Source organism: Budorcas taxicolor, chromosome 18 (assembly GCF_023091745.1).
Source record: "Budorcas taxicolor isolate Tak-1 chromosome 18, Takin1.1, whole genome shotgun sequence".
Classification (NCBI taxonomy): Eukaryota; Metazoa; Chordata; class Mammalia; order Artiodactyla; family Bovidae; genus Budorcas; species Budorcas taxicolor.
In genome coordinates, this window is record NC_068927.1 from 50,977,964 (window position 1) to 51,005,296 (window position 27,333).

A 27,333-nucleotide genomic window follows, 5' to 3' on the forward strand; every position below is an offset into this window, starting at 1 on the left:
AGAGCCTGGGTCCCCCTGAACCCCGCTCCCCGTGCCAGTTCAGGCCTCAGGCAAGGAGAACAGGCAGGGGGCAATACTGCTTAACAGTTCTTTATTGAAATAAACAGACGGCAGGGCCAAGGGTGTGCTCAGGGCCAGTGGGGTGAAGCCCCCCCTTCTTGCATACCTCTGGCCCAGGGGGCCACAGGTCAGACCCCAAAACCCTTCTGTGTTCGGGGTGTGTGTGCAGACATGCACCGTGGGCGGCGGGGGGGGCATGGGGAATTTCTGGATAACTATCTTTCTGTAAGAATAATTTGTCGGTTCAGGGGATGGCTCTGAGAAAGGGGTTGCCAGCCCCGTCAGTGCAGCCCCCAGCGATGGGCAGGGGTGGGGCCACCCATCAGTGGTGCCCGCCGACGTGCTGCAGAAAGCTGGTGGCCCGGGGTGGACCATGTGGGTGGGCATGGCGTGGGGGGAGCCCCTGAACCCGTGGCCCCCTGAGGCCCTCCAGCGTCCAGTCTGGCTCACTCAGCCATTCCCCAGGACAGCTGTTGGGGTCGAAGAGCTCAGGGCCTGGACTCTGTTGGGGAGGAGCAGAGATGGGCATCACCCAGGAAGCCCCCTCCCCACGTCCCACCTCCACCCTGGAAACAGCCAGCCTGCCCGCTTATGGACTCCTTCAGTCCCAACTGCTTCCTTGTGACTTCCTGAGGACAATTTTGTACATCCTGAACCCTCTCGATATTTTGGAGGCTTAAATGGTGTGTGCTGAGACCTTAATGTGTCCTGAAGGAGTGTTTGCTGAGACCGTAATGTGCCCTGAAGGAGTGTTTGCTGAGACCATAATGTGCCCTGAAGGAGTGTTTGCTGAGCCTCTGTCCCATCTTCCTGGAGGTGGGTGAGCTGTGCTATGGTCTTGTTCAGGGTTCTGGGCCTTTATCAGTTCCCACATGTGGATTATGATGTTCTGAGTTTTTACACAGCCTGAATATGGGTTCATGTTTGCTGAACCTTGTCACATGAGTGTCTTAGTGTTTGCTGAGCCTCATCACATCCCGAGGGTGGGCTAGTAGTGTGTGTTGGACCCTGAGCCAACTACAGGCCACTCAGATGTGTGGGAGGCCAGGTTGGTTCCCTGTGCCCCAACCCCAGAATCACCTGCACCCTGGCCGCCCCCCACCCCCACCCAGCTCACCTCAGCATCCATGGCCATGTCCTTGATGTCTGGCCCATCCCCGTCACGCTGCGGGATGACAGGCGGCTCGGCAGAGGCCCCAAGGCGCTCTCCTTCTGCCCAGCCGCTGGCCCTGCACGGGGCGTCGTCCTCAGGTGAGGCCTGGCTCAGCCGGATCAGGTTGCTGAAGTTGGAGTCGGACTTGGAGCCAGCCGGTGGCTTGCGGATCTTGTGGCGGCCCACCAGGCGGCTGCCATAGAAGGCCAGGATGGGCTCAGGGCTGGACTCGGGCAGCCGACGGCCCACAGCGGCGGCCTTGAGCGGGGCCAGCACGTCAGGGACCACATCGGCATGGGTCTCGCCCCAGAGCCCACGCCCCACCTCCTGCAGGCTCAGGTCGTCCAGCTGATCGATGGCCCTCTGCATGCCGGGGGCCTTCTCCTCTCGGAAGAAGGGCCCGCTGCCCCCTGTGCTGCCCAGGCCCATGGCCACCTCCTCCTCGGCCAGACGGTAGTAGGGGGGCCCATCTTCCGCGGCGGCCAAGACCGACGTGGGTGGCTTGCCCTCCACCTGCAGGGACAGGCGGCAGCTGCGCAGCGAGAGCTGGAAGTAGCGGGTGGTCTCATGGGCGCTGCGCAGCTGCTGCATGGACACGAAGGGGTGGCGCAGGGCGGCGCTGGGGCTGATCCGTTCGTGCGACTCCCAGGTCAGCATGCGCTTGATCAGCTCCACCATGCTCTTGAGATCGGCGTGCTCCGCCAGCACCTCACGGTCCGGGAAGGTCAGCCGACTGGCCGCCCCGACTCCGTTCACCGTCTCGATCTGGTCCAGCGACTTGAGCATGTACTTACGGCGCTCCAGTGGGCGCACCTGGTGGGACGCAGGGTGGGGCAGGGGTGGGCATGGAGTTCCGGCCCCAGGCTCTCCTGCTGTGGGGCCCACATCTGAACCCCCGCCCTAGTTTCCAGTCGGCCCTCCAGTCTGGCCCAGAGCTCTCTCATGGCTATGAAGTCTGCACACGGGAACCCTGACTTCCAGTTCTGCCTGGGATCTGACTTGGTACTCTCTTACTGCTGGGAAGGTCACACTTGCTCCCTACCAAGAGAGGCCCCCTCTAATCTCATCCAGACCCCGCCTATTGCTGCAGGAAGCACAGCTGACCGTGACCTCTGGTCCTCCTGTTTAACCCAGGGCTCTCACTGACCCCAGCTGGCTCTTGCCCCAGCCCTCCCGTCCTTCCCTGAGCCATGGGTGCAGCCCCTGCCAGCAATGAGCAGAAGGGGTGCCTCTTTTGGAATCAAATGCTGACCCCTCTGGCTGCCACAGCTGATCCCCACGTCTGATCCCAGCCCTCAGGCCTCCAACGAGTCAAGCCCAGACCATTCTCCCAGGGGTTATTAAGGTCTGCCGGGTACTTCACTCCCACCTTTGGTCTCACCCAGACCCCTCTCTTCCTGTGACAGCTCCCACGCCTGGCCCAGACTTCCAGTCCTCTCTGCTGTCTCATCCAGACTCTTGCCGCACAACTCTGATGATTCTGGCTGCAGAGGTGGCCGCCCTGACTTCCAGTCCCACCCGGGGTCTCACTCAGATCCATCTTGCTGTAACAACTCCCACAGCCTGCATCCCACCCCCCGCCAAGCTTCCAGTCCTCTCTGAGATCTAACCTAGATTTTATTTCTTCTGGGTGCAGCAGACTGCCCACACTGACTGCCCTCGCCCCCACCTGTCCCCTCTACCTTCGTCTCAGCCAGGTAGTCAGCCGAGGACTTCAGCTGCCAGGGGTTGGCGGCGTCGGGGTGCGGGTTGCGCTTGAAGAAGTGGTGGGCCTTGCGGGCGGCATGCAGCAGGTGGGGCTTGGGCAGGCCCTGTGTCTCACAAATGTAACGCACCTGGTCGTACTCGTTGTTGCCCGGGTAGAGGGGCCAGCCCAGGTGCAGCTCGGCCATGACGCAGCCCAGGGACCACACGTCCACCTTCTCGCAGAAGGGCAGCCCCAGTAGAATCTCGGGGGCCCGGTAGAAGCGGGACTGGATGTAGGGTTCCTTGACGTAACGCACCTCGCTGAATATGCTGGCTGAGCCGAAGTCTATCACCTGGCAGGAGGAGGGAGGCAGGTGGGCAGGGGCAGCCCGTATGAGCCTCCCCTGGCGTCTCGGTGGGCTCCTTCTGCATCTGCCACTTGACTCTCTGCTGCTGCACTTCTGAATCTTGGTCTCTTCTTTATGTCCCTCTCTCCTCCAGCCCTTTTTTCTGGTTTGTGTGCTGGTCTCTCGATCTCTGTTTCTCTCCACTAGAACGTATGCCCCTGGGGGTTAACCTCTGTCTCTTTCTTTCTCCCCCATGCCTTGTCCATCAGCAAATCTTCCTGACTCCATCCACTTTCTGTTCTGCTCACTCTGTGTCCCATTCTCAGCCCCCACCCTGGTCCTGTCTTCCTTCATCCCCAACCTAGGCTACTGGAGAAGAACATGCAGAAGGAAGTGGCAACCTACTCCAGTATTCTTGCCTGGAGAATTCCATGGACAGAGGAACCTGGTGGGCAACAGCTCATGGGGTCGAAAAAGAATCGGCCACGACTGAGCGACTAACACACCAGACTAATGTCAGGGCCTCCTTGCTGGTCTCCCTGTTCCTCCCCTGCCCACACCCGCCCCGCCCCACCAGCCCTCCAATCTGATTCTCACAGGCAGCCCCAAGGATCCTGTGACCACCTGAGTCAGATCGCGTCACACTCCTACTCAGAATCTTCCTGCAGCTTTACCACATCCTGTGATAAGAGCCGAAGCCTTCATCCCTTGGCCCTCAAGACTCCGACAATCTGCCTCGTCCCCTACCCGTGGTCACGTAGCACCAGCTACACCCGCCTCTTGCAATCCTTGAACAACCCAGACACACTCACAGCTCAGGGCCTTTACAGTGGCTGTTCCCTCGGCCTAGATAGATCTTCCTCTGGATGTCCACGTGGCTGCCTCCCTCACCTCAAGTCTTCATTTAAATGTCACCTTCTCAGGGAGCCCTCTGCTGACCATCCTATCGAAAACAGCACACCCCACCCTTCTCACCCACCTCCCTGTGTGCGTGCTAAGTCACTCAGTCGTATCTGATGCTTTGCGACTCCCATGGTCTGTAGCGCACCAGGCTCCTCTGTCCATGGGATTCTCCAGGCAAGGATACTGGAGGGGGCTGCCATGCCCTCCTCCAGGGGATCGTCCCAACCTAAGAATCGAACCCCAGTCTCATGTCTCCTGCATTGGCAGGAGAGTTCTTTACCACTAGCCCCACCTTGGAAGCCGCACTTACCTCCCTAGCCCTGTTTATCTCCATAGCTCTTTTTTTTTTTTCCTGGCTGAATCAGGTCTTAGTTGCAGCACAGGAGGTCTTTCAGATGTGGCGTGTGGGATCTAGTTCCCTGACCAGGAACTAGATCCCGGGCCCCCTGCATTGGGAGCAAGGAGTCTTAGCCACTTGATCACCAGGGAAGTCCCTCTCCATAGCTCTTGCTACCATTTCACATACCATGTATTTTAGTTTTGTGTGGAGTTCATTGCTTTTCTATCCAACGAGGACATCGGTCCCATGAGGGCAAGGATTTTATCTATTCACTGCCACATCCCTAGATGGCTGGAACAGTGCCTGGCACACGGTAGGGGCCCAGGAGAGAGTGAATGAATGTTTGAACTGACTTTTTTATCCCGGTCATTCTCCTTCTTTCTGTCTCTTGTTGGGTTGGTGTCTCTCTTTTCTTTGCCTCCTCATTGCTTGTCTGCCTCTCTCATCTCTGTCTCTCTCAGGCCCACTAGAAGGACACCACCCTGAAACCCATCAAGCATTGCTGACACCCCACACCGGCCCTCGGTTCATACAGGTGCTTGATGAACAACCTGTCGAAGTCACGTTGTGAATGACTGAAAACCCTTGTGTCTTGCCATGCCTCTGGGGGAGCCGTCTGCCGTTTTTACTCTGAATCTCTGTGACCGTATCTCAGTCTCTCCCTCGGTTTCCCTCCCTGAGTAACTCTGCTTTTCATTCAGCCATCCCTTACCTTCTATCTGCAGAAGGCAGTGTTACGCCAAATAGTTATTGATCTGGACTCAACACAGACTGCTGAGGCCTGAATCCCAGAAAGTTTGGATGACCCCGATCATTCAGTCGGCCTTCATGGAATTCATTCATTCATTCGCTCATCCCACAAACAAGGCGGGGTTGCCAACACAGACCAGGTGTTGTGGTTCTGTCCTGTTTGCCTCCTGCTCTATTTGTGGGAATCTCTCCTTCCTTGGGTCTCTCTCCCTCCATCTGTTGGGGCAGAATGATCTGCCTTTTCCTGTCTCTGTATCTCCCTGTGTCTCTGACGTTCATTTAGCACTGACTCCACAAAGGTGCTATGCTGGGAAATGCTGAACACACGGAAGTGACCGAAACGCCCCTGGCCCTGCCCGCACAAGGCTCTTAGTTCAGACCCATCATCAGAGAGTAACAAACCTGTAAGCAGACAGAAGGGTCAGAGTGGGGATGGGGGAGTCCAAGGACCCGCGACAGCTCAGAGGAGGCACCTGTGTGCCCAGCTCAGGGTCAGGCCCAGAGCAGCCCTCCAAAAATGTTTGCTGATGAACAAACTCACGATGAAGGATCCTGCCGCTGTCCTTCCAGTCACTCAGGCCAACAGGCCTTTCGGCCTCCCTCACTTCCTCTCTCACACATCACATCAGATCTGCCAGCAAGTCCTGTTCTAAAATCTTTTTTTAAATAATTTTTTTAATTGGTGAAAAATTGCTTTACAACGTTGTGTTGGTTTCCGCCGTACAACAACCTGTTCTAAAATCTACCCAGAGGGACTTCCTTAGTGGTCCGGTGGTTAGGACTCCGTGCTTTCAGTGCCGTGGCCCAGGTTCAATCCCTGGCCAGGGAACTAAGATTCCCGCCAGCCGAGGGGGTAACCAAAAGAAACAAATCTACCCGGAAACCCCACCCCACCAAACACATCTCTTCTCCCACGACCCCACCCACCTGGACCGGGGGCAGTCTCTCTCTCTTTCTGCTCCGGCCCCTCAGTCAGTTCCCCTCCTGCAGCCAGAGGGAGCCCGCGAGCACCTGCGTTAGACTACACCCCTCCTCAGCCCAGGATCCTCCGGTGCTTCCACCGTTCTCTCCGAATAAAACCCAAATCCTCCCTGAGGCCCACGAGGCCCTGTACGCCCCCGCCCCATCCCGTCCCTGGTCTCGTTTCCTCCCTCTTCCCCTCAGTCACTCTGCTCCAGCCACGCTGGCCTCCTCACTGCTCCTCAAACACACATACTTGTGCATTTATATATATACGATGGTAAAGAATCTGCCTGCAATGCAAGAGACCCGGGTTCAATCCCTGGGTTGGGAAGATCCCCTGGAGAAGGATATGGCAACCCACTCCAGTATTCTTGCCTGAAAATATCCCATGGACAAGGGAGACTGGTAGGCTATAGTCGGTGGGGTCACAAACAGTCAGACATGACTGAGCAACTAACACTTTCACACTTGATCTTAGCCAAAAGGCCTAGAAGCGATAAACACCTTCAGTTTCACGCTTTCATATACTTACTCCTGCCTCTGGGCCTTTGCACTGGCTGCTCCTGCTGAGATGCTTTCCCCCAGATGTTAACACAGCTTCCTCCTTCTCTCAAACCTTCCGTCAAATGTCACCTTCTCAGGGAGGCCTCCCTGACCACAGAGCCTAAAGTTTCATTCATCACCACCCCACATCCTCCTCCTCCTGATTTCGTCTTGTCTCCTTCTCGTTCACATAGCTTATTTTGCTCATTTATCTTGGAGACTCTATCTCCCCGGCTACAGCTCACATGGGAAAGAATCTGCCTGCAATGCAGGAGACCCAGGTTCAATCCCTGGGTTGGGAAGATCCTCTGGAGAAGGAAATGGCAACCCACTCCAGTATTCTTGCCTGGAAAATCCCATGGACAGAGGAGCCTGGCGGGCTATAGTCCATGGGGTCACAAAGAGTCGGACATGACTGAGCGACTTCACTTTCACTTTCACTGTCTCCCCAGCTAGAAGGTCGCAGGGATGGGAGCAGGACAGAGGAGCTGAGCCAAGAATGGAACAAGGACGGGGAGCCCTCAGGACTGGCAGGGAGAGGGGGTCAGGACTGGGATGGGGGAAAAGAGGAATTTCAGAGCCAGGAGGTGGGCAGAACCATCGTGGACAAGGAGGGAGAGACCTCAGGGTGGGGAGGTGGGACCCAGGGAGACCCCAGGGTCAAGGAGAGACCCCAGGGTCAAGGAGAGACCCCAGGGCTGGGGGAAGCTGGGTGAGAACAGGAGCAGGGACCTGCTGCCCTGGGGTGGCGCACTCACCTTGACCCTGAAGGGACAGCGGGTCTGGTCCACCAGCATGATGTTCTCGGGCTTGAGATCAGCGTGGATGATGGCTAGTTCCTTGAGCCTGGCCAGGGCCCGGAGCACCTGCAGGGTGACCGTGCGGATGTGGCGGGCGGGGAGGGGCGCGAAGTTGTTCTCCTTCTGGAATTCGAAAAGGTTTTGCTCCAGCAGCTCGAAGACCAGGTAGAACTTGAGGGCGTCGTGGAAGAACTCGAGGAAGCGGATGATGTGGGCCTCCTCGGGGTCCAGGCCCCGCATGCATCGCAGCAGCTTCAGCTCGTTCTTGATGATCCGGTTGCGGTAGGCGTCGTTCTTCAGGATCTTGATGGCCACCATCTCGCCTGTGCTTCGCCGCCAGCCCTTGGCCACCTCCCCGAAGGTGCCCTTGCCCAGCACCTCGATGATGTCGTAGCAGTCAGTCTCCGACTGGATGGTGGCCATGGTGCCCCTGCCTCTGGACGCCGCCCTGCCGCCACCCCTGTTCCACGGGCTCTGCCTCCGAGGCCTCCCACCCCGACACTGGCCCCGAGGCCCCCACAGTGGGGGAAAGAGGATCTCACTCGTGCCTTGCCCTGCAAGGTTCGCCCCCACCTCCCTGGCAACCCCCAGACCCCTGGGCCACACGGTGAGTCTGCCAGGGGCCGCACCCCTCCCCCAAACCCCTCCCGGCTTGGGATGAGGGGCCCCAGGCCCCCCCGAATGGGTTCCAGCGTTGCTGAGTGGCTCTGGTTCTGTTGTTGGAGACCTGAGCCCCTGGCTGGAATGGGGGGGTGGGGTGGCAGGTAGGGCCTCCCCTCCCCCGCCCAGGGGCGGAACCCTGGAGAGGCTGGAGAGGTGAAAGGTCGAAAGAGAAGGGAGCCTGAACATGGGCCTTGGGCAGAGAGCAATGGGACATCCCTAAACAGAGGTGAGGAGCTGCAGGCTTCCCAAGCTGGGGGATTTGTGGGTGTGTCTGTGTTCAGAAAACGCCTGGCCCTGCCTGTGGCTACCCTGGGGAGGGGGCGGCGTGGTTAACGCGAGGCCAGGTTGCAAAGAATCTTGAGTGCCAGGCTAAGGAGTCTGGACCTTGTTCTGAGAGCACTGGGCTTCCCCGGTGGCTCTGGTAAATAATCCACCTGCCAATGCAAGAGAAGTGGGTTCGCTCCCTGGGTTGGGAAAATCCCCTGGACAAGGGAATGGCAACCCACTCTAGCATTCTTGCTTGGGACATGCCATGGACAGAGGAGCCTGGTGGGCTACAGCCCACGGGGTCACAAGAGAGTCGGACACGACTTGGTGACTAGACACCAACAAGTGAGAGCCCTGGGGAGCCACAGAAGGGCTTTGAATGAGGAAGGCAGATTGAAAATTTTATTTAGTTACTTATTTTTAAATTTTGGCCTCAAAGCTTGCAGGATCTCAGTTCCCCCCAACCAGGGATCAGACCCAGGCCACAGCAGTGACAGAGATGAATCCTAACCACTAGGCCATCAAGGAACTCCCCAGGGTCAGATTTTGAGTGTCAGAAAGCTACTGTGTGAAGAAGAGTGGATTGGAGGGGGCAAGAGTGGAAGCCCCCAGCCTGCAGCAGAGTCCAGGTGGGAGAGGCGGGAGAGGCAGGTGGATGAGACACTCAGGAGGCCAGGAGGACAGACCATGGGACTGGCCAGTTATGGGCAAACGAGGGAGCCGTGCAGGACAGGGCCCAGGGCTCTGGCCTGGATAACAATGGGACGGAAGCATGGATTGGCAGTTCGGGGGAGCAGACTTTAGGAAATTTAACACTGAAACATTAAAACACATATTGAATGCTTTAGAAGCCTTATCTGATCCTTACACTATATATGTGTAAAAAAACTCCAAGGGGTGTCAGCTTGAAGGAAGAAGGTGATGGATTAAGGGAGGAGACTGGGACAACCCAGGGCTTCCCAGGTGGCGCTGGCGGTTAAGAATGCACCTGCCAATGCAGGAGACACAGGTTTGACCCCTGGGTCGGGCAGATCCCCTGGAGGAGGAAATGGCAACCCGCTCCAGTACACTTGCCTGGAGAATCCCACGGACAGAGGAGCCTGACAGGCCACAGTCCATGGGGTCACAAAGAGTCGGACACGACTAAGTGACTGAGCAGGCGCACACACATACTCATTGGGACAACTCAAAGGCACAGCCCTTCTTCCTCTAGAATGGGAGGGTGGAGGCGTGACGAGAGTGGAGTGGCGGTTATAGCGGCATCACCGGGAGCGTCGCACCTGGACAGCTTACCTGGGGCACCTCAGTGTAATGGGGACCCTGGTGGGGGCTTAGATCCTGAGTGGGGAGGGGTCCCTGGGAGCTGAGGCCCAGCCCCACTAGGGGCTGACAATCCTGGGACTTAGTCCTAGGGTGTCATGGAGTGGAAGTTCTGAACCCGGGAGCTTGGAGAGGGGACCGGGAAAGGCCTCCCTGGGTAGGGCAGGGGTGGACCGGTAGTCAAACCAGCCAGGCGGGAAAAGGAGAGCAAGGGTGCAGGAGTGCTCTCGAGGTGGGGAGGTGGCCAGCGGAGGGCAGGGGGTAGCAAGCGTTTTCTGCTTAGGGCTCCTGGGGTTGTCCTGGCAGAAGGGACCCCGCAGGACACGTGGAGTCCCCAGCACAGGGGTCCCTGGGCTCTGCTGGGGCACTTCTCCAGCTCAGAGGCCCCTGGGAATTTTGAACAGCCCCCCTCCCACCAGGCCCACACCAAGGCCTTCCTGACTCTGGGCTGTCTCCCTGCACAGAGGACCCCTTCAGGCCAGACCTCAAGGGACTCCTTTCTCTGGCCCACCCCCCACCCACCGCACTCCGCCCCTGCAACGCGAGCACACAGAGGAGACCCCACACAGAGCCACCTCTGGATTATTTTATTCACATGACTTGGCAAGACATAGGCACTCCTGCCAAAGAGCCAGGCACGGCCACCCCGGACCTGCCCTGGTCAGTTGCCCACCTCCCAGCCTTCTGAGGGTTAGTGCTAGTTATCTCACACACAGAACAAGGGGTGGGGGATGGGAAAGATGAGACGGGGGCGGGGGCGGCGGTCTCCCTCTGCTCAGGGGTTTCAGATGACGGCAGCCTGAGCCCCCTCCATCCTCGCGGGGCCTGGAGGGCCCATCTCGGAAAACCCCACGCTGGGCAGCCGCACCCGGAATCCACCCTCGTCCTGGTCCCCACTCCCGCCCCGGGTCTTGGGGCTTAGGGACACCCGGGGGAATCGGAACTTGGGTGACTTCTCCCCGCTGGGAGACTTGGGTGCCGCCTCGCCCTCCTGCCCCCGGGAGGCCTTGGAAGGGGCAGCCAGGCCTACACGGGGCAAGCGGACTCGGACGCGACCTCGGCGCCCGGAGGCCCCTTCCCCGCCGCCCTCCGCGTCTTCCTCCTCGGGGCTGGGGGAGCCTTCCCCACTGACCGCCTCGCTCTGGCTGAAGCCCACGCGGGGCAGCTTGAGTTTTGGGCTCTTGGCCTTCTCACCTTCCTCAGCCCCCTCCTTGGCCCGTGCCAGGCCAAACCGGGGCAGCCGCACCTTGAGTTTGTGTCCGGCATCTCCCTCACCCTCTGCCACCTGGTACTCAGCGTGGGTGCCCACAGCAGGTGGGGAGAGCTCCACGTCGGGCAGGGAGAGGTGGAAGATGCGCTCTGCCTCTGCGGACTGGTCGCCCAGCCCCTCAGCCCCGGCCCCAGCTCTAGCCCCCAGCGTAGGCACCTTCAGCTTCAGCCCACCCTCACTGGTGGTGGCCTCCCCACCCTGCACCTCTCGGCTCAGCCCCACGTCCAGCTCAAGCTGGGGCACTGTCACAGCGGGCATCTTGAAGACACCCTCGCCCACCAACAGCTCGCCACCCGCCGCCTGGGCTCCAGGTAGAGCCAAGGTCACTTGAGGCACGTGGACCTTGTAGCCCGCTGTGCCCTCTGCTGGAGGGGCAGAACTCTCAGCCTGCTGGCCCGGGGTGGCCTCCCTAAAGCCGGTGAGCTCCACCTGGGGCAGGGAGATGCCCAGCGGCATCCTCAGTCCCCCGTCCTGGGCCTCAGTGCCCACCTGCTTGGCTGGGGACACTTGCAGGCCTGCGAGCCGTCCTCGGCTGCCGGCTGTCTCCTCCTCTACCCGCCCCTCCTCCTGGGCCCCCAGAGCAACCAGTTCCACCTCAGGGATCTTAAGTTGCACAGCTGTGGACTCTGGCTTTTCCCTGGGGCTGACTCGCCCACCCGAGATGTCTGCTTCCTTCCCTCGAGCCAGCCCAAAGGAGGGCATCTTCAGCTTGGGCATCTTCACCTTCCCATCCCAACCCCTGCTCTTGCCCTCCAGCTCAGCCGCCCCTGACACTAGTTCTCCCACCTCAGTGTCCCGGCCCCTGACCCCAAACTTGGGCAGGCCGAACTTGGGCCCCTTGAGCTTGATATCGGCCCCGGCCACCTCTGCCTTGCCTGTGGGCAGATGGGAATCCAGGCTTAGCTGCGGGATGGACAGGTCGAGGGCGGGCAGCAGACCTGCCTCCTCTGTGCCCTTGGCCTCCACCTCGGTCCCCACCCGAGCCCTGGGGAGTGAGATGGCGAACTTGGACACTTTCAGCTTGGCAGCTCGTCCGGCCCCCTCAGCCTCTGCTTTGGTCACCTTTGGCCCCGAGAGTCCAAACTTGGGCAGGGAGAACTTGGAGGAGGGCTTGACTTTCGCCTCTGTCACCTCTGCCTGCCCTTCCTCCAGCGTGGGCAGCTGTGGGGTGACGATCTCCACGGAAGGCAACCGGAAGGCAGCTTCCCCGACCCCAGCTGCTTCTGCCTGCTCCCCTTTGCCCACTTCGGCGGCCGCGGCCTGCCCTTCCAGGCCCAGGGCCCCCGGCAGGTCTAGCTCCACCGAGGGCAGTGTGAGAGAGGGGACACCCACACGAGCCTCGCTGCCCACCTCTGGCTGCAGACATGGAAGTGTCACCAGCTTCCCCGAGACCTCAGCGCCTGCCTCACCAGGCTTGCCCTGAGATGGGGACTCCGCCCTCCCTAGCTTGGGCAAGGTCATCTTGGGCATCTTGAAGCCGAAGTCCATGCCCTCTGCCTCCTCTAACTTGGCAGCTTTTAGCTGCACCTCTGGAGCCTTGGGCAGCTTCACTTCTGGTGCCTTCGGCAGATGCACCTCCGGGACCTTGGGCGCCTGGACTTCTGGCAGCCGCATCTCCGACACCTTTGGCAGATGCACTTGTGGGAGGTGGACGTCCGGCACGACCACTTCCGGCACCCTGGGGAGTTTTATCTCCGGGAGCTTCACCTCGGGGAGCTTGACATCAGGGACTTTCATCTCCGAGACTTTCGGCAGCTGCACCTCTGGGAGATGCACTTCTGGCACGGCCATCTCCGGCACCTTTGGGAGCTTCACCTCGGGGAGTTTCACCTCGGGGACTTTCGGCAGCTGCACCTCTGGGAGTCGCACTTCCGGCACAGCCATCTCCGGCACCTTCGGGAGTTTCATTTCCGGGCATTTCATCTCGGGCACCTTCGGCAGCTTCATCTCTGGAACTTTCGGCAGCTGCACTTCTGGGAGACGCACTTCCGGCACGGCCATCTCTGGCACCTTTGGGAGCTTCACCTCGGGGAGTTTCACCTCGGGGAGTTTCATCTCGGGGACTTTCGGCAGCTGCACTTCTGGGAGACGCACTTCGGGCACGGCCATCTCTGGCACCTTCGGGAGTTTCATTTCCGGGCATTTCATCTCGGGCACCTTCGGCAACTTCATCTCTGGGACTTTTGGCAGCTGCACCTCTGGAAGTCTCACCTCGGGGATGGCCATCTCTGGCACCTTCGGAAGCTTCATCTCTGACACCTTCGGGAGCTCCACCTCTGGGAGTCGCACCTCTGGAAGGACCGGCTCAGGCATTTTGGGGAGCTTGACCTCTGGGACCTTGGGGGGCTTCACCTCAGGCCCCTTGGGCACCTTGACCTCCAGCGGCGAGACCCCGATGCCAAAGGAGGGCATCTTGATGGTGGGCAGCTTCAGCTTGCTCTCAGGAGCTTCGGGGGCAGCAGGCCGGGGCTCCAGAAGAGAGAGCCCGAAGGTGGGCATTCGAAGTTTAGGCCCCTTCACCTTGGCCTCAACAGCTTCCTTTGCTCGGGCCCCAAAGCGGGGGAAACTGAGGCGGGGCATCTTCAGGGCCACCTCGGGCACCTCGCCTCGGGGTTCCACCTCTGCACCAGGCAAGGCCAGGTCCACCCCCACTGTAGGTGCTGCTACTTCCAGGGTGGGTACCGTCACTGCCACAGCCCCTTCCCGGGTCTCCAGGCAGGGAAGTGTGGGCAGAGCAGGTAGTGAGGGCAAGGAGGGCAGCTCCACTTGGGGCACCTGGATCCCTACAGCCGCAGGCTCCACGGCAGGGACAGCTGGGGCTCCCAGCCCAAGGGTTGGCAGGTGGAGGGCAAAGCCGCTGACGGCCTCTGCTGCAGGGGCCGCCTCCCCCTTGGGGGCTGGGACCTGGGGGACACCCACCTCGGCACCTGGCAGCCGGGGCCCAACCAACTCCACCTGGGGAGCCGTGAAACGGGGTCCTGCTGCCACCTCAGCCTCTGCTTTGGCCTTCCGTGGGGGAGGAGCGGCGGCCGCCAGCCTGGCTACCTGGGCCTCTTCGGCCACTTCTCGGACCCGCAGCCGAGGCAGCTGGAGGCGCCGGCGGGTGGGGGCAGCTGGGACAGGACCCTCGACAGCCTCGGCTTTGAGGCCTCGACGCAGACGGGAGAACTTGGGAAAGGAGAATTCGACGTCAACAGGGGCCAGGTCTGCGGGGGCCCCCAGGGCCCCAGGCATCACCATCTTCTTCTTCTTCACAGGGGACAGACTCTGGATGTTCTGGGGAGAGAGGAGAGAGGCAGGAGGCGGTGGGACAGTGGGAGGCCTAGGGTGGACAGGGGGAAGCCCCATGCTGTCATTTTACCAGGATGGGTATGTGTTGGATGGAGCATCTTGTCTCCAAAGCACCATCCCCACTTCCTGCCTGTCATGTCACCATGACTGCCCAGGAAGGCAAAGACTTTAATCTGGACTCTTACAGTGCATCACCAGGGGTGTATAAACTGTGACCCAAGACTTCTGGCTCCTCGTCCACCATTTTCCCCAATACCCTCACTTTAGAGATGGGGAAACTGAGGCCCAAAGAGGTAAAGAAGTTCCTCCAGAGTCACTCGGTAGTAAGTGAGCCACCCTTAGGCTTGACTGAACGTGGCCTCTCTGGTTCAGGACCACTGGTGGGTGAGGATCCTGGTTTGGGTGGGTGGGTCCCCCTCCCCAGGGAGGAGTTTAGGGGCAGAGAACAGGAGGCAGTGGATGGGATTAGCGCTGGGTTAGTGACGAGACAGGGGGCAAGGCTGGCCCACGGGTGTGGGGCAGTGGGGCTCACGGCGCAGAGACAGGATCGCTGGGGCAGTCCAGGGCCGGGGCCGGGCTAAGCACGCGTACCAGCTTGGCCACCTTGGCCCGCGGGCCCTTGATCTCGTAGCCGGCCACGGTCCCGGGCCGTAGCGCCAGGTCCCCGGTGGGTACAGTGCGCTTCAGGCAGAAGGAGACCTTGTAAGGCTCGGCGCATTGCAGCAGGCGGAGCGCGTCCTCGTACTTGAAGTTCTCGAAGAACACTCTGGCGCTCAGCAGCTGGTCCCCTGTAGGCCAGGTGGAGGTGGGCAGGGCGTGGGCATCTTCCGGCCCCGCCCACTTCCCTGGAGCCCGCGCAGCAGGGCGCCGCCCAAACTTTTGGCCCCGCCTATACCCGCGTGCAGTGCGTGCTCCATCGCTTCAGTTGTGTCCGACTTTTTACGACCCTACGGGACTGTAGGCTGCCAGGCTCCTCTATCCATGGGGTTCTCCAAGCAAGAATGCTGGAGTGGGTTGCCATGCCCTTCTCCAAGAGCTACAGGATACTGAGACACAAAGTTCCTCCCTGTTTGAGGTTCTGATACTCAGAAAGCCACGGCCTAGGCTTTAGCCCTGCCTCCCTTAGAGCAAATCCAAGCCCGTTTGCCGCACCTCTCCCCTTTCTACTCCCCCTCCCCGAACCTCACACTTCAAACATTGATTCTGCTTTCTTTTACTGAGAAACAGAGTCAGAAGAAAACTTCCAGAAGCCCCCACCCAATTACTCACCCTCCCTGGTCCTGCGGCGATTTTCTCTACTCTCCATCTGTCCTAGGGATAAACCAATCCCACTCCTAGCTCGGGTCAATCTCTCCACCACCTTTTCAGGGATAAACTCCAGCAATTCTCCCCTTGCTCCCTACATCATCATCAATTTGTCCTTCTCTTCTACATTATTGTCATCAGCAAAGAACATACCACTCTTTCTCCCATAAGAAAGGTTGTCTTGGACTTCCCTGGTGGCTCAGTGGATAAGAATTGGCCTGCCAATGCAGGGGACATGGGTTCGATCCCTGGTCCAGGAAGATTCCACGAGGCTCGGAACAACTAAGCCCCTGTGCCACAACTACTGAGTCCATGAGCTGCAACTTCTGAAGCCCTTGCGCCTATGGCCTGTGTTTGCAACAGAAGAAGCCCCTGCAACTAGAGGCCCACATACTGCAATGAAGAGTAGCCCACAGCTGCCGCAACTAGAGAAAGCCCTCAAAAAGCAACGAAGACTCAGCACAGCCAAAAATAATTTTTTTTTTTTTTAAAGAAAGGTTGCCTTGACCTCACTCTTTCTGGAACTTCTGCCCCACTTATCTGTTCACTTCAGTGGCACAATTCATGGAGTTGTCTGACTGCGTTATTTTCACTTCTCCCATCACACTTTTGACACCCCCCTCCCAGAGCCTCGAACTGGTCTCTCAAGGTCTCATACAGTGACCTCTGTGTAGCTGCTAAGTCCAGCAGTCAAGTCCCAGACTTCATCCATTTAAACCCTTGCTTGAGACCCAGCTTCACTCTCTCTCTTTCATCTCCTTGCTCAGCTTGGCTTCCAGGGTGCCCAACCCTCTGGAACCTCCCTGGGGGCTTCTTCTCAGCCTCCTGGAATGATTCCTCCCATCTCCCAGACCTCTTAAAGACACAGAGTCCCAGAGAGCCAGCTCAGGCCTTGGACCTCTCCTCTTCTCCATACTACTTATCCCTTAGGGAAGCTCACCCAGGTTCAGGAGTTTAAAGATCATAAATATACTGACAACTCCCAACTGTGTCTCTCCAGCCCAACACTCCCCACATCCATCCTAATTTCACATATCCCTTCACATCTCCGCCTTGGTGTCCAGCTCTCATTTGACAGGTCCAAACTGTACTCCTGGTCTTTCTCCAAACAAGCTCCAGCCCCAGGGTTTCCCATTTGTGGGGCTACCAACTCCATTCTCAGGTCAAGAATTCCTGGACACATCCTTGACCCCTCTCCAAAAATCCCATATCCAGTCCGGAAGACTCTTCCTTCAGATTATATCCAGAATCCAAAGCCTTGTCTTCACCACCAATAACACTGTTTTGGCCCCAAGTATCACCCTGTCCTCCACTAACTCCCAGAGTTTGCTCAAATCCATGTATTTAACCATCTCATCCTCTGCTGTCCCCTTCTCCTTTTGCCTTCAATCTTTCCCAGCATCAGGGTCTTTTCCAATGAGTCGGCTCTCACATCCATGGGGTCACAAAGAGTCAGTTCCCTGTACCATAAAGTAGGTCCTTTTTGGTTATCTATTAATATTTTAAATATAGCACTGCATACATGTTGATTCCAAACTCCCTGTTTATCCCTTCCCCTAGCAAGTGAACAACAACAAATCACCAATCTCTTACCTGGATAATCACAGGAGCTTTTTTTCCTGCTCCCCATCCTGCCCCCTACAGTCTACTGCTAATACAGCATTTTAATATGGTCAATTCATGTTCTTTCTTCACTCACAACTTCTGATTAAAAATTAAAGTTCTCCCCGTGGTCCATAAAGCCCTCAAAAAACTACCCCTTCTCTTACTTCTCTGGCCTCATCTCTTACTCTGCTTTTCACTAACTCTGCTCCATTCACACTGGCTTCCTTGCTGTTTCTCCAACAAACCAGGCACTCTCCCATCTTGGGGCAGTTGCACTGGTTCTCTCTGCCTGGAATGCTTTTCCAGATGGCCACAGAGCTCATTCCCTCACCTCCTTCAGGCCTGTCTGCCCTTCCTGGTTCATCCTACTTAAAAACGCAGCTTCCTTCCTAGCTTCCATAAGCATACACGGCCTTCTAGTGTACTCTGTATTTTACATTAGTTTCCATAAATTATGTATATATAATGTACTATGTATTTCACAGATTTTGCTTAAATATGTCTCTCCTCACTAGAATGTAAGCTTCATAGGAACAGAGAGTGTTGTCTGTTTTGTTCACAGCAGTAGCCCAAGCACCCAGAATAACATCTGGAAATAGAAGGCACTCAGTAAATAGTTGTTGCATGAATAAAGCATCAACCTCATCCATGTTACTTAAAATATCCCTTACTAAGCTCTCTTCGCCACTCCCTCCAAGTTGTTAACTCCGCCTCTTTTCTTCAGCCCCAACAACCAAACTATAACTAGCACTTATATAGTGCTTACTATGTGCCACTTAGTTACCTGCTGTGTTTTCAAATACTGACTCATTTAATCTACATAATAACCCTATGAGGTATGTACTAGAGTAAGTCCCATTTTAGAGGTGAGAAAACCGAGTCACAGAAAGATCACAAGATAGTTAAGTGCAGATTTGGGAGACAATGAACCTCCAGAGCCGGTATCTGAGCAACCGCAAAACCAAGACACACAAAGCCCCGCCCCTAGCCCTTAACCCCGCCTCCCGGCCCTGGGGCCTAGGGCAGATTCCCGCCCCCGCAGGAAGGCCCCGCCCCGTGCCCACACCCCGCCCACCTTCCTGTAGGCTGAGGCTCCTGGCCGCCGGCGAGTCCTCACGCAGCTCGCGGACGAAGATTCCCTCCTTGCCGCCTCCCGCTACGTTGATGCCGCTGACCCCGGTCTGCGCCTCTGTCTCCACGATGATCTCCACCAACTCCGCCCGCCTCAGCTCCTGTGGAGAGCGGCGAGGGGTCGCCATGGGGCGCTGGGGCCGGACCTCGCCCAGAGCCCGCCATCGCGCTTAAAAGCAGCTCTTAACCGGGTCCTCAGGGCACAGGCGATCAGGCGGGGCTCAAGCCGGTCGTGTGGGCCCACTCTCGCCGGCATCTCCCCTTTAAGTGAGCTCGAGGGCGGCTCTCTGAGACCCACGGAAGAGTTCAGTGGGTCTCCCGGCTCACTGGCCTGAGAGAGCCCCGAAGGCCGCAGTCGGGAGAGGCGGGGCGAGGGGGTGGTATCATGGAGGAGGGATGGGACGGGGAGGCCAGAGGGAACCTGAGTTGCAACTGAGAGGCGGACCTGCTAGTGAGGGCGGGGCTGTTTGCTAAGGAGGCGTGGTCAGTTCGGAGGCGGGGTTAGGGGTTGGAGAGCGACCAGATAGAGGACAGTGGCCGGAGAGGAGCGGCCAAAGATAGGAAAGGGGTGTGGCTAGAGTGTGTCCGTGGATGCGCGGAAGGGACCCGTAGTCTATGGACGGGCTTGAATTATGGGGAGGGGCTTTAACAACGGCAGAATAGGGCTGGAATTGAGGATGGGGTCCCGAAGAAAGGGTGCGGTATGAAGGGGTGGGGGTGGGCCTGGCCTCCTTGAAGGCTTGAATATGTGTGACTGTCCTATTGTGTACTCTGTGACCCCAAGCCCTGCATAACGCCCACTGGAGAGGGAATCTAGGGAAGAGCGGCCGTGCGTGGGTAATGAGGGGTGGACTGGCAGACGTGGTATGCCTGGTATTTACTGTAAATGGTGCTGACCTGGCCCTGGCCCAGCAGTGCACTGTGGGATCCACATCCAGGCTTCCCAGAAGAGACAGTGAAAGACCTCAGTTTCACAACCCGTCCAGGAATGCACTCTGCTATGTGTCTCTAGGGGAGAACTGTGCCCTCTCTGGGCCCATTTCCCTCCTGTAAAGTTGGGTGACATGGGTATATGGAAGGAACCTCTGATTGTGATTGAAGCAACAGAGATGTGAGGGGATGCTGTAATGGGCAGTATCTTGAGGCTGGCACAGACTGGCGTTGAGCCCAGAACTGAGCCCAGGACTTGGAGAAGGGAAAGCAAATTTGCCCAGATGCTCCACAGCAGCAGCCCCGAGTCTAGAGTGCTGGGCAGAACATGGTGAGAAGGGGTAGGAAGAGTTGTGGTAGGGGCAACAGGGAAAAGCATGACCATCACCACCATCCTTAGGCCCTGGGCCAAGTATTTTATGTGTGGTGTCTCATTTCATCCTCCACACAGCTTGGGCAGAGAGTAGGACACAAAGGTCCAGAGAAGTGAAGTGACTGCCTAATGCTACACAGCCAGTTCAGTGATGGGGCCTCAGCCTTGGGGGTGTGACCTCAGAGCCCATAAGCTGTCCTGTAGGCAATGACCTCTGTGCATGTTACCCCATGCCTGCCACCCTCAGCCTCAGCTTGGCTGCTATAAAAGGAGACCCGCTGTATGCTTGGCATCCAGTAGGATGCAGTCAGTGCTATGCTCTGTCTCCATGACAGTGAAAGCCACTCACATTGAAGGAGGCTAGGTACCAGGCCCTGGGCAAATGACATAAGTGTGAGTCCTCAGCACCCTCAGAGATGGGGACCATTGCCCCATTTCACCGATGGCAAAACTGAGGGTTTGAAAGGTCAGGTCATCTGTTCAGGGTTGTACAGCTGAAGTGGTAGGACTGGGATGTAAGCCTATAGATCCAAACCCCATGTCTTTAACCCTTACACCATTCTGCCTCTTCTGATGAAGAGGCTTTCTACTCTATTTTCTTTAGCTTAGTATTAATAGAATTCCAGTATGATCCTATCCCTTGTAGCTCAGTCAGTAAAGAATTCACCTGCAATGTAGGAGACATGGGTTCAATTCCTGGGTTGGAAAGATCCCCTGGAGAAGGGAATTGCAATCCACTCCAGTATTCTTGACTAGGAAATCCCATGGACAGAGGAGGCTGGTGGACTGCAGAACATGGGGTTGCAAGAGTTGGACACGATTTAGAGACTAAACCACCACCATGCTCAGTGAATTAGCTTCTTGGAATCTTAGTCTGTGTCAGGTACTGTGTTAAGCACATCACGAATGTTAATTTTTCTTTCCCTCACAGCGACCTATAATAGTCTGTTGCTGTCCCCATTTCACAGATGGGAAGACTGAGGCAGAGAAGCCAAGAAGTGCCTCAGTGCCACCCTAGTCAGTGCTCCCCACCAAGGCCCCGCAGGTCCCCTTTGAAGGGTACTCACCTCGGCACTCCGGCTTCTGGCCTCCATGGCGCTACTGGGAGTCCCCTGGCCCCCCGGCTCCTCCGGTTTCCTCTCTCCCTTCTGCTGCAGGACCAGCTTCAGTTCTGCATGGAGCAGCTGCCTCTGAGCCTGCGGGGTCAGGGAGGCAGGCTTGAGGCCACCCAGGGGAAGATGCGGGCAGAAGGCCGGGCTTAAAGGTCAGGGTGGGTATGAGATGGGGAGAAGGGCCGCCCCCTGCTCCAATCCCAAGTGTCCTCTCACCGCTGCCTGCGCATAAGCACCCCCTCCTAACAGGAGCCCAGCCCGGGGTGGCGCGCAGTCGTCTGCAGGGCTTGCGCCTTTCCTCTGGGGTCTTGCTGCCTGCCAGGGAGAGACCACGTCAGGAGGCTCCAGGCAGGCCAGGAAAGGGCAGGGAGGGGCATGTGGCACCAGCCAGTGCTCACCTCAGGGTCACCTCCAGCTCCTTGAGCCTTCTGGGTCCGGGGCTCTAAGAAGAATAACGTGAGCATTACTGTCAGCTGACCCTACTGATGATTCCTGAGTGTCTGACCCTCCCTGCACTCTGTCATTATTCTATCCCCACGGGTTCCCTGGTGGTCCAGTGGTTAGGACTCCACGCTTCCACTGCAGGGGGCAAGGGTTTCGTCCCTGTTTGGGGAACTAAGATTCCACATCCTGTTGCATGGCTTGGTGACTGCAACCCTGCAACCCTGTTGCTGCTCTGTCCCCAAAGTGCAGGTGGGGAACCTGAAGCTCCAAAAACCTTTATCCAAGGTGATGTGGCTGGACAAGAAGCAGTAGTATAGCCAGGAATGACTCCTAGGCCTTTCTGACAGTACCATCCCTATGTTAACCACCTCGGCTGACCAAGAGGGCCAAATTCACTGTAAAACCATCGCCTCTACTTGCCAGGTAGGCAAATCACCTCACCTCTCTGTGCCTCAGTTTTCCCATCTATAGAATGGGGCGAATGAGAGCACCTACCTCCCAGGGCTAGTTAGAGGGTCACGTGTATTTGTAAATATACAGTGCTGGGCACCTGGTAGGCACTTCATAAGCACTTGCCATGATTATCACTGAGGACTTCCTGTGGTCCTGATCTTGTTTCGAATATCCCACGGGGGTCAGCGTCTGTGGACTTCAGAACACCCTGGTGAGATCAATACAGTTATTGGGCATGGGACTTCCCTGGTGGCTCAGTGGTTAAGACCGCACACTTCCAATGCACGGGGCACAGGGCCAGAGAATCTGGGTCCCACATGCTGAAGAGTGTGGCCAAAAAATAAAATTATTGAGCTTGTTACAGAGAAGACGTCTGAGACTGGGAGAAGGGAAGTCACTCACCTGAGTCACAGATGGCCTAGCCAGGACTTTTAACTTGTCTGAAGGCTCCAGCTGCTTCTACAGATGCTAATAACTAATGGGCACTGTGTGGTTACTCTTTGCCAGTCCTAGGCTAAGACCTTCACTTCCCACCTCACTGCAGAAAACCCTAAGCCCTGAGAGAGGCCAAGAACCTCATTCAAGGTCACATGGCCCAGTGAGAAGGAGGCAGAGCTGGGGTCTCTGCCGACAGCCCCTTCTAGGAGAGGGAGATGGATCCTGTCCCCCTCCTCCAAGCCTTGTCCTCCTGGCCCCCACCTGGCATGCCAACTCACCAACCCCCACTCCACAGGGAAAGATCAGGCCTCACGCGGCACATTCCCTCAAACAATGGCCCATCTGCTGTGCTCGGTCACATTCCACCCCTGCCCACCCACCCCCAGCCACACAAAGGCCCTTCATAGCCCACCACTGGCTGAGACAGAGGACAGAGAGACCCCCCCCCATGCTCCAGCTGTACCCACTCCACTGGTTGCCTTCCCCCCGCCGCCACAACCCCTGGTGTCAGAAGGCTCCTCTCTGGCTCTCCATGTCCTTCCCTGGCCTCCCCTGTGAGCCCCCGGCCCCTCCCAGCAGGCTTGACCCCCACATCCAGGTTATTTCCTCTAGACTGGGCCTTATGCAGGCCTCCTTAGGCCTTGAAATCACTCTGGATGTGAAGGCTATTTTAGGGTTGGAAACTGAGGCTCAGAGAGGGAAAGTGACCTGTCTGGGGTCATACAGCTAGGACCCGTGCCCTTGACCCCCAACTCTGCACCTTAACTTGCACTGGTGACTCTGAGCCCTGGAGGAGGCCTAGGCAGCAAAACAGTTGAGGCAGAAGTTGGGCTGGCAGAAGGGATCAAGGGTGCCAGAAACAGGTGTTTTGAGAGCAACTCAGTGCCAACACTGGGCGAGGCAGACACTTTACGGCTGTGGCTTCATGGTACCCCATTTTACTGATGAGTAAATGAGGGTTAAGAGATGGGCTATCACAGGGAGTTCCCTGGCAGTCCAGTAGTTAGGACTCGGCACTTTCAGTGCCAGGGCCCAGGTTCAATCCCTGGTCAGGGAACAAAGATCCCACAAGCCACGTTGTTGTTTAGTCGCTAAGATGTAGCCAACTTCGCAATCCCATGAACAGTAGCTTGCCAGGCTCCTCTGTCCATGGGATTCTCCAGGCAAGAATACTGGAGTGGGTTGCCAGTTCCTCCTCCAGGGGATCTTCCTGACTCAGGGATCGAACCTGCATCTCCTGCAGCTCCTACACTGGTGGACAGATTCTTTACCACTGAGCCATCAGGGAATCCCATTCACAAGCCATGGGGCATGGCCAAAAAAAAAAAAGAGACAGAGACAGAGATAGGTGGGATATCACAGTGACGGAGTTGGGACTTGAACCCCGGTCTGAAAAGCAAACTCTTAGTCCCTGATACAAGGTAGTGTCCTGAGCTGTGGGTGAGAGAAGCCTGGTACTCGCAGGAGATGGTGGAGATGGAGGGGAGGATCTCCAGGGCCACAAGCGCCCTGTCCAGGACAAGCCAGAGAAGGTCACACCCAGAAGCTGGCACCGGAAACCCAGCCAGGGTGAGGGCAAGAGAGTGCCCAGCTTCTCCATCCCTGCCCGGGACGGCTGCCCAGCCCAGGTTATATTTAGCCCAACTGTGCCCTTCCTGAGCCACGTACCCAGCTCCTGGGGTGGGGTTGGGTGGGAGCAGCTTCGGAAGGAAACCCCCCACCCCGCCCCTGCTACCCCACAACCCAGGGCACTCTCTGTTCCCAGCTCTGGCTGTCCCACTAGGCAGGGGAAGGAGGGGGTAGGGAGGTGCCCAGGGGGCGGGCCTGACCTGTGTTAGGGGACGCTCTAATGGGGCTTCCCTGGGGAATCAAGGCTAGGCAGTACTCTCCAGAGGCTAACTGCCAATTTCTTGAGCTCCTGTGGCACTTTCCTGATCCATTCCTGAGCTTCCAGAATTCTGAGAATCCCCTTTCTTGAGCATTCACTGTATGCAAAGATTCTTCCCTGCCTGGGCTCATTAAATCCTAACAACACCTCCCTGGGGAAGTCACAACTCAGATGCTCATTTAAGATGTCACTCCTGCCCTTCTGGGTGGGTGTCATTTTTACTCTGAGCCCTTCAGCTGAGCTTTGGGCCTGCTGAGGAAGCCCCCAGCTTTGCCTCACCGTACCTTCTTCCACCACCCCCATGCCTGGCACCAACGTCACTCAAGAATTCTCCCCACTCACAGCCTCAGCCACCCCGAAGACCAGAGTGACCTGGAGCCCTTGCAGTGGGAGTGAGAGGTTGACCCGACTCATCCAGGCCCCCAGATATCTGAGATATCTGAGGCCATCTAGTGATGCGGAGGGGGAGGCATTCTGGCAGTGGACTCTGGGTGCCTCATTTAGGCCCAGCTCCAGCACTCCTCAGGTTTGAATACTGGGGCAAGGTTTGAATTTCACCTCTCAGGGCCTCAGTTTCTTCCTCTGTAAAATGGAGCCAATAACAGTGGCTTTGAGGAATTATGAGATAACAGCAGGTGCTTAGAATATTCGGAGTATACAGTATAAGAGCTCAAGTAATAGCAACTAATCTCTGAAGGCAATTGTGTGTGGGAGGCAGGGGGCTGAGTATCTTAGAGTGTCTCATATCCAGCCTTTGCCCACAGTGGCCCCACTTTCTCCGCTACCAAAGAGGAACTTTGGGTGAGGGACAAGATCCAGCTTGGGTACCAGCTTCCAAACCAGCAAGATCAGCACTTCCTCCCCGGCACTCTATTCCAAGGACCAAAAAGCCTGTCCCACCCTCAGCATCCAGCCCCAGCTCTTTATAAGCAGTAATTCATTTACTCTCGAGTCAGCCCTGTGAGGTGGCCTCCATCAGCCCCCCTGCCTTTTTCTTGGCTGCACTTTGAGATGGGTGGGACTTCCCCAGCGAGGATGGAACCTGTGGCCCTGCAGTGGAAGCACAGAAAGACTGGACCATCGGGGCAGTCCCATCAGCCCATTTTAGAGGTGAGAAAGCAGAGGCACAGTGAATGCAGTATCTTATCCAAAGCGACACAGCCAGAAAGAAGAGAACACTGGGATTTGAACCCAGGGTCTGGTTTCAAAGTCTGTACCTTTAACTCCTACACCTTGCAGCCTCCTGAGCCCCAGACACCCTCCCAGACCCTCCCAGGATCCTGGGTCTCATTCCCACAGCTTCTTAGCTTGGCCAGGATGGGAACTGACTGGCTCATCTCTTACCACTAGGCCTCCAGACAGCTCAAGAGCTCCCAGGTCCGGTCTGTCTGCTCAGCCCCGGTCCCAGGCTGGGGGGGAAAAGGAATGGGGAGGGGGAGGAGGGGGAGACCCCAGCCATTGGCTGCCGAGATATGACATCACCAGGGGGTGGGTGGTGGGGAAACACATCCACCCTCCAGGGGGTGGGAGCCACAGAGGAGAAGCCTAGACAGCTGCTTTTCCTCGCCTGGGCTGAGACCTCCACCGTGAGCCCTGATCCTGGGGTTGACAGGTTGCTAGTACCATGGGAGACTAGCCTCCTACCAACACCATTCCCTGGCTTCCAGACCCAGGCATGGTTCCTGGGGCCCCTAAAAATAAACTCTTTCCACTCTCTCTCCCAGTTAATGTGGGTTCAAATCCCAGCTCAGCCGTGTCCTGGCTGTGTGACCTTCGGCAAGTCACGGCATCTTTCTGCACCTCAGTTTCTCCATCTCTAAAACAAGGATCACAGAAGTGCCTGCCTTATGGGTTTGTTGTGAAGATAAAATGAGTGAAAAGAGACGAAAAACTTTCAAAAGCTCCTGGCACGGAGTGACTGCTACTTATACGCATTTTGTATTATTCAAACAAATTAGGGGACCAGCTAGACTTGTCAGCGGACTTTTGGCTTGAGTGGGACTGGACCCAGGGAGCCCCACTTCTCTGTTTAATGGAGTTGCCACTTGGGGGGACATCTATCATGTACCATGCTGGGCACCCAAAGCTTGGCCCCTGGAATCAGGGATGCAAGACAGGCAGATGAAGGCCCAGTTTTTAGTTAAAAATCCAGAAAGTCCTGGGGCTGGGATCCAACCACAGTTCTACAGGACCGCCAAGACCCTGCAATATGCCCTGTCCCCGTCATATAACAGCCAAGGAGGCTCAGAGAGGGGAGTGACACCCAAGGTCACCCACTTCAGGTAATAGGTAGCACCGGGATTTGAACCCACATCTGCCCAACTCCCAAACCAAGGCCACCAGGCCTCACCCTGATCCCCCGGCCCCTGGCCCCCAGCCGGCCCTGACTCACCAGACCCCGGGGGGCGGCACAGGGAGCATAGGTATTCCCACATGCCCCTCACACCCACCCGGCTGCTGCCTCGAATGCTCCTGGCTCTCTGAGCTGGAGCCTGGGGCCGGGGCTGGGCTGAGGCCGGGGATTACCCCCAAAATGCACATCAGCAGCTTCCGGCCCATTGTCCACCCGGGCACGGCCTCCAGGCCCTCAGCAGAGGGGGCACCCTCACCTTTCACATCAGCTTAGCTGGCCCCTCAGCAGCCCCCTCCCCACCCTGAGCAGTTGGGGCCCACTCCTGAGGGGCTTGGGGGACCAGAGACCGGCTGGCAGGATCCCAGAATGCCAGGGGCATCCTCCCTTCTCTCCCAAATGCCCCCTGCCCACTCCCAGCCACTGGGGAAGGCAGGAATGTGCTGAGCTCTGGGAAATGCCTTCCAGGCCTGGCAGCCACTAAAGGTTGGGGTGTGGTGGAACCCAGCTAGAACCCTCCTCCCGGGAAAGTTGGAAGACATGGTGTGGTCACGGCTACTGATGGGCTCAAGGAGGCCTACCCCCATTGCAGGCGCACGCTTTCTCTCTCTCTCTCATTCATTCATGCATTCAGACATTCCTGGGTTCATTCATTCATTCAATAAATCTTCACAAGCCCTTGGTGGCTGGCCCTTTGCTGAGCACTGGAGACACTGTCAGACCTCAATTCACCACAGAGGGCAGGCTCAGGACACAACTTCTGGGGTCAAACTGGAGGGTTGAGGAGGAAGAAGCCAGGTAAAAGGTTAGGGAAGAAGCTTCCAGGAGGGAGGAGGAACATGGGCAAAGCACCAGCAGGGAGAGGGAGCAGTCCTTTATCCAAAGTCAGCAAACAGTCAAGGAGCACCTGGTCTTGTGCCCAGCCCCAGGCTGGATGGTGCTGGGGAC

At 57.4% G+C, this 27,333-nt stretch overlaps 2 protein-coding genes across 3 annotated transcripts; both read right to left on the reverse strand.

The window, feature by feature from the left end:
• Positions 1-382: 382 nt before the first annotated feature.
• Positions 383-8,394, reverse strand: HIPK4 (homeodomain interacting protein kinase 4). The gene is made up of 4 exons (XM_052655367.1): positions 7,504-8,394; positions 2,896-3,252; positions 1,178-2,026; positions 383-562 (listed from the first exon to the last, which is right to left on the reverse strand). The coding sequence occupies exons 1-4, from the start codon at positions 8,392-8,394 to the stop codon at positions 383-385; spliced, it is 2,277 nt and encodes a 758-aa protein (XP_052511327.1).
• Positions 8,395-10,379: 1,985 nt separating this feature from the next.
• On the reverse strand, positions 10,380-26,470 carry PRX (periaxin). 2 transcript variants are annotated; one of them, XM_052655365.1, is made up of 7 exons: positions 26,428-26,470; positions 21,211-21,254; positions 21,029-21,127; positions 20,768-20,896; positions 18,342-18,498; positions 14,948-15,144; positions 10,380-14,341 (listed from the first exon to the last, which is right to left on the reverse strand). In XM_052655365.1, the coding sequence occupies exons 1-7, from the start codon at positions 26,468-26,470 to the stop codon at positions 10,580-10,582; spliced, it is 4,431 nt and encodes a 1,476-aa protein (XP_052511325.1). In that variant the 3' UTR covers positions 10,380-10,579. The 2 variants fall into 2 exon arrangements, with proteins under 2 accessions (XP_052511325.1, XP_052511326.1); XM_052655366.1 differs by lacking the exons at positions 20,768-20,896; positions 21,029-21,127; positions 21,211-21,254; positions 26,428-26,470 and having other exon boundaries at positions 10,380-13,261; positions 13,355-14,341; positions 18,342-18,782.
• Between the last annotated feature and the right edge of the window lie 863 nt (positions 26,471-27,333).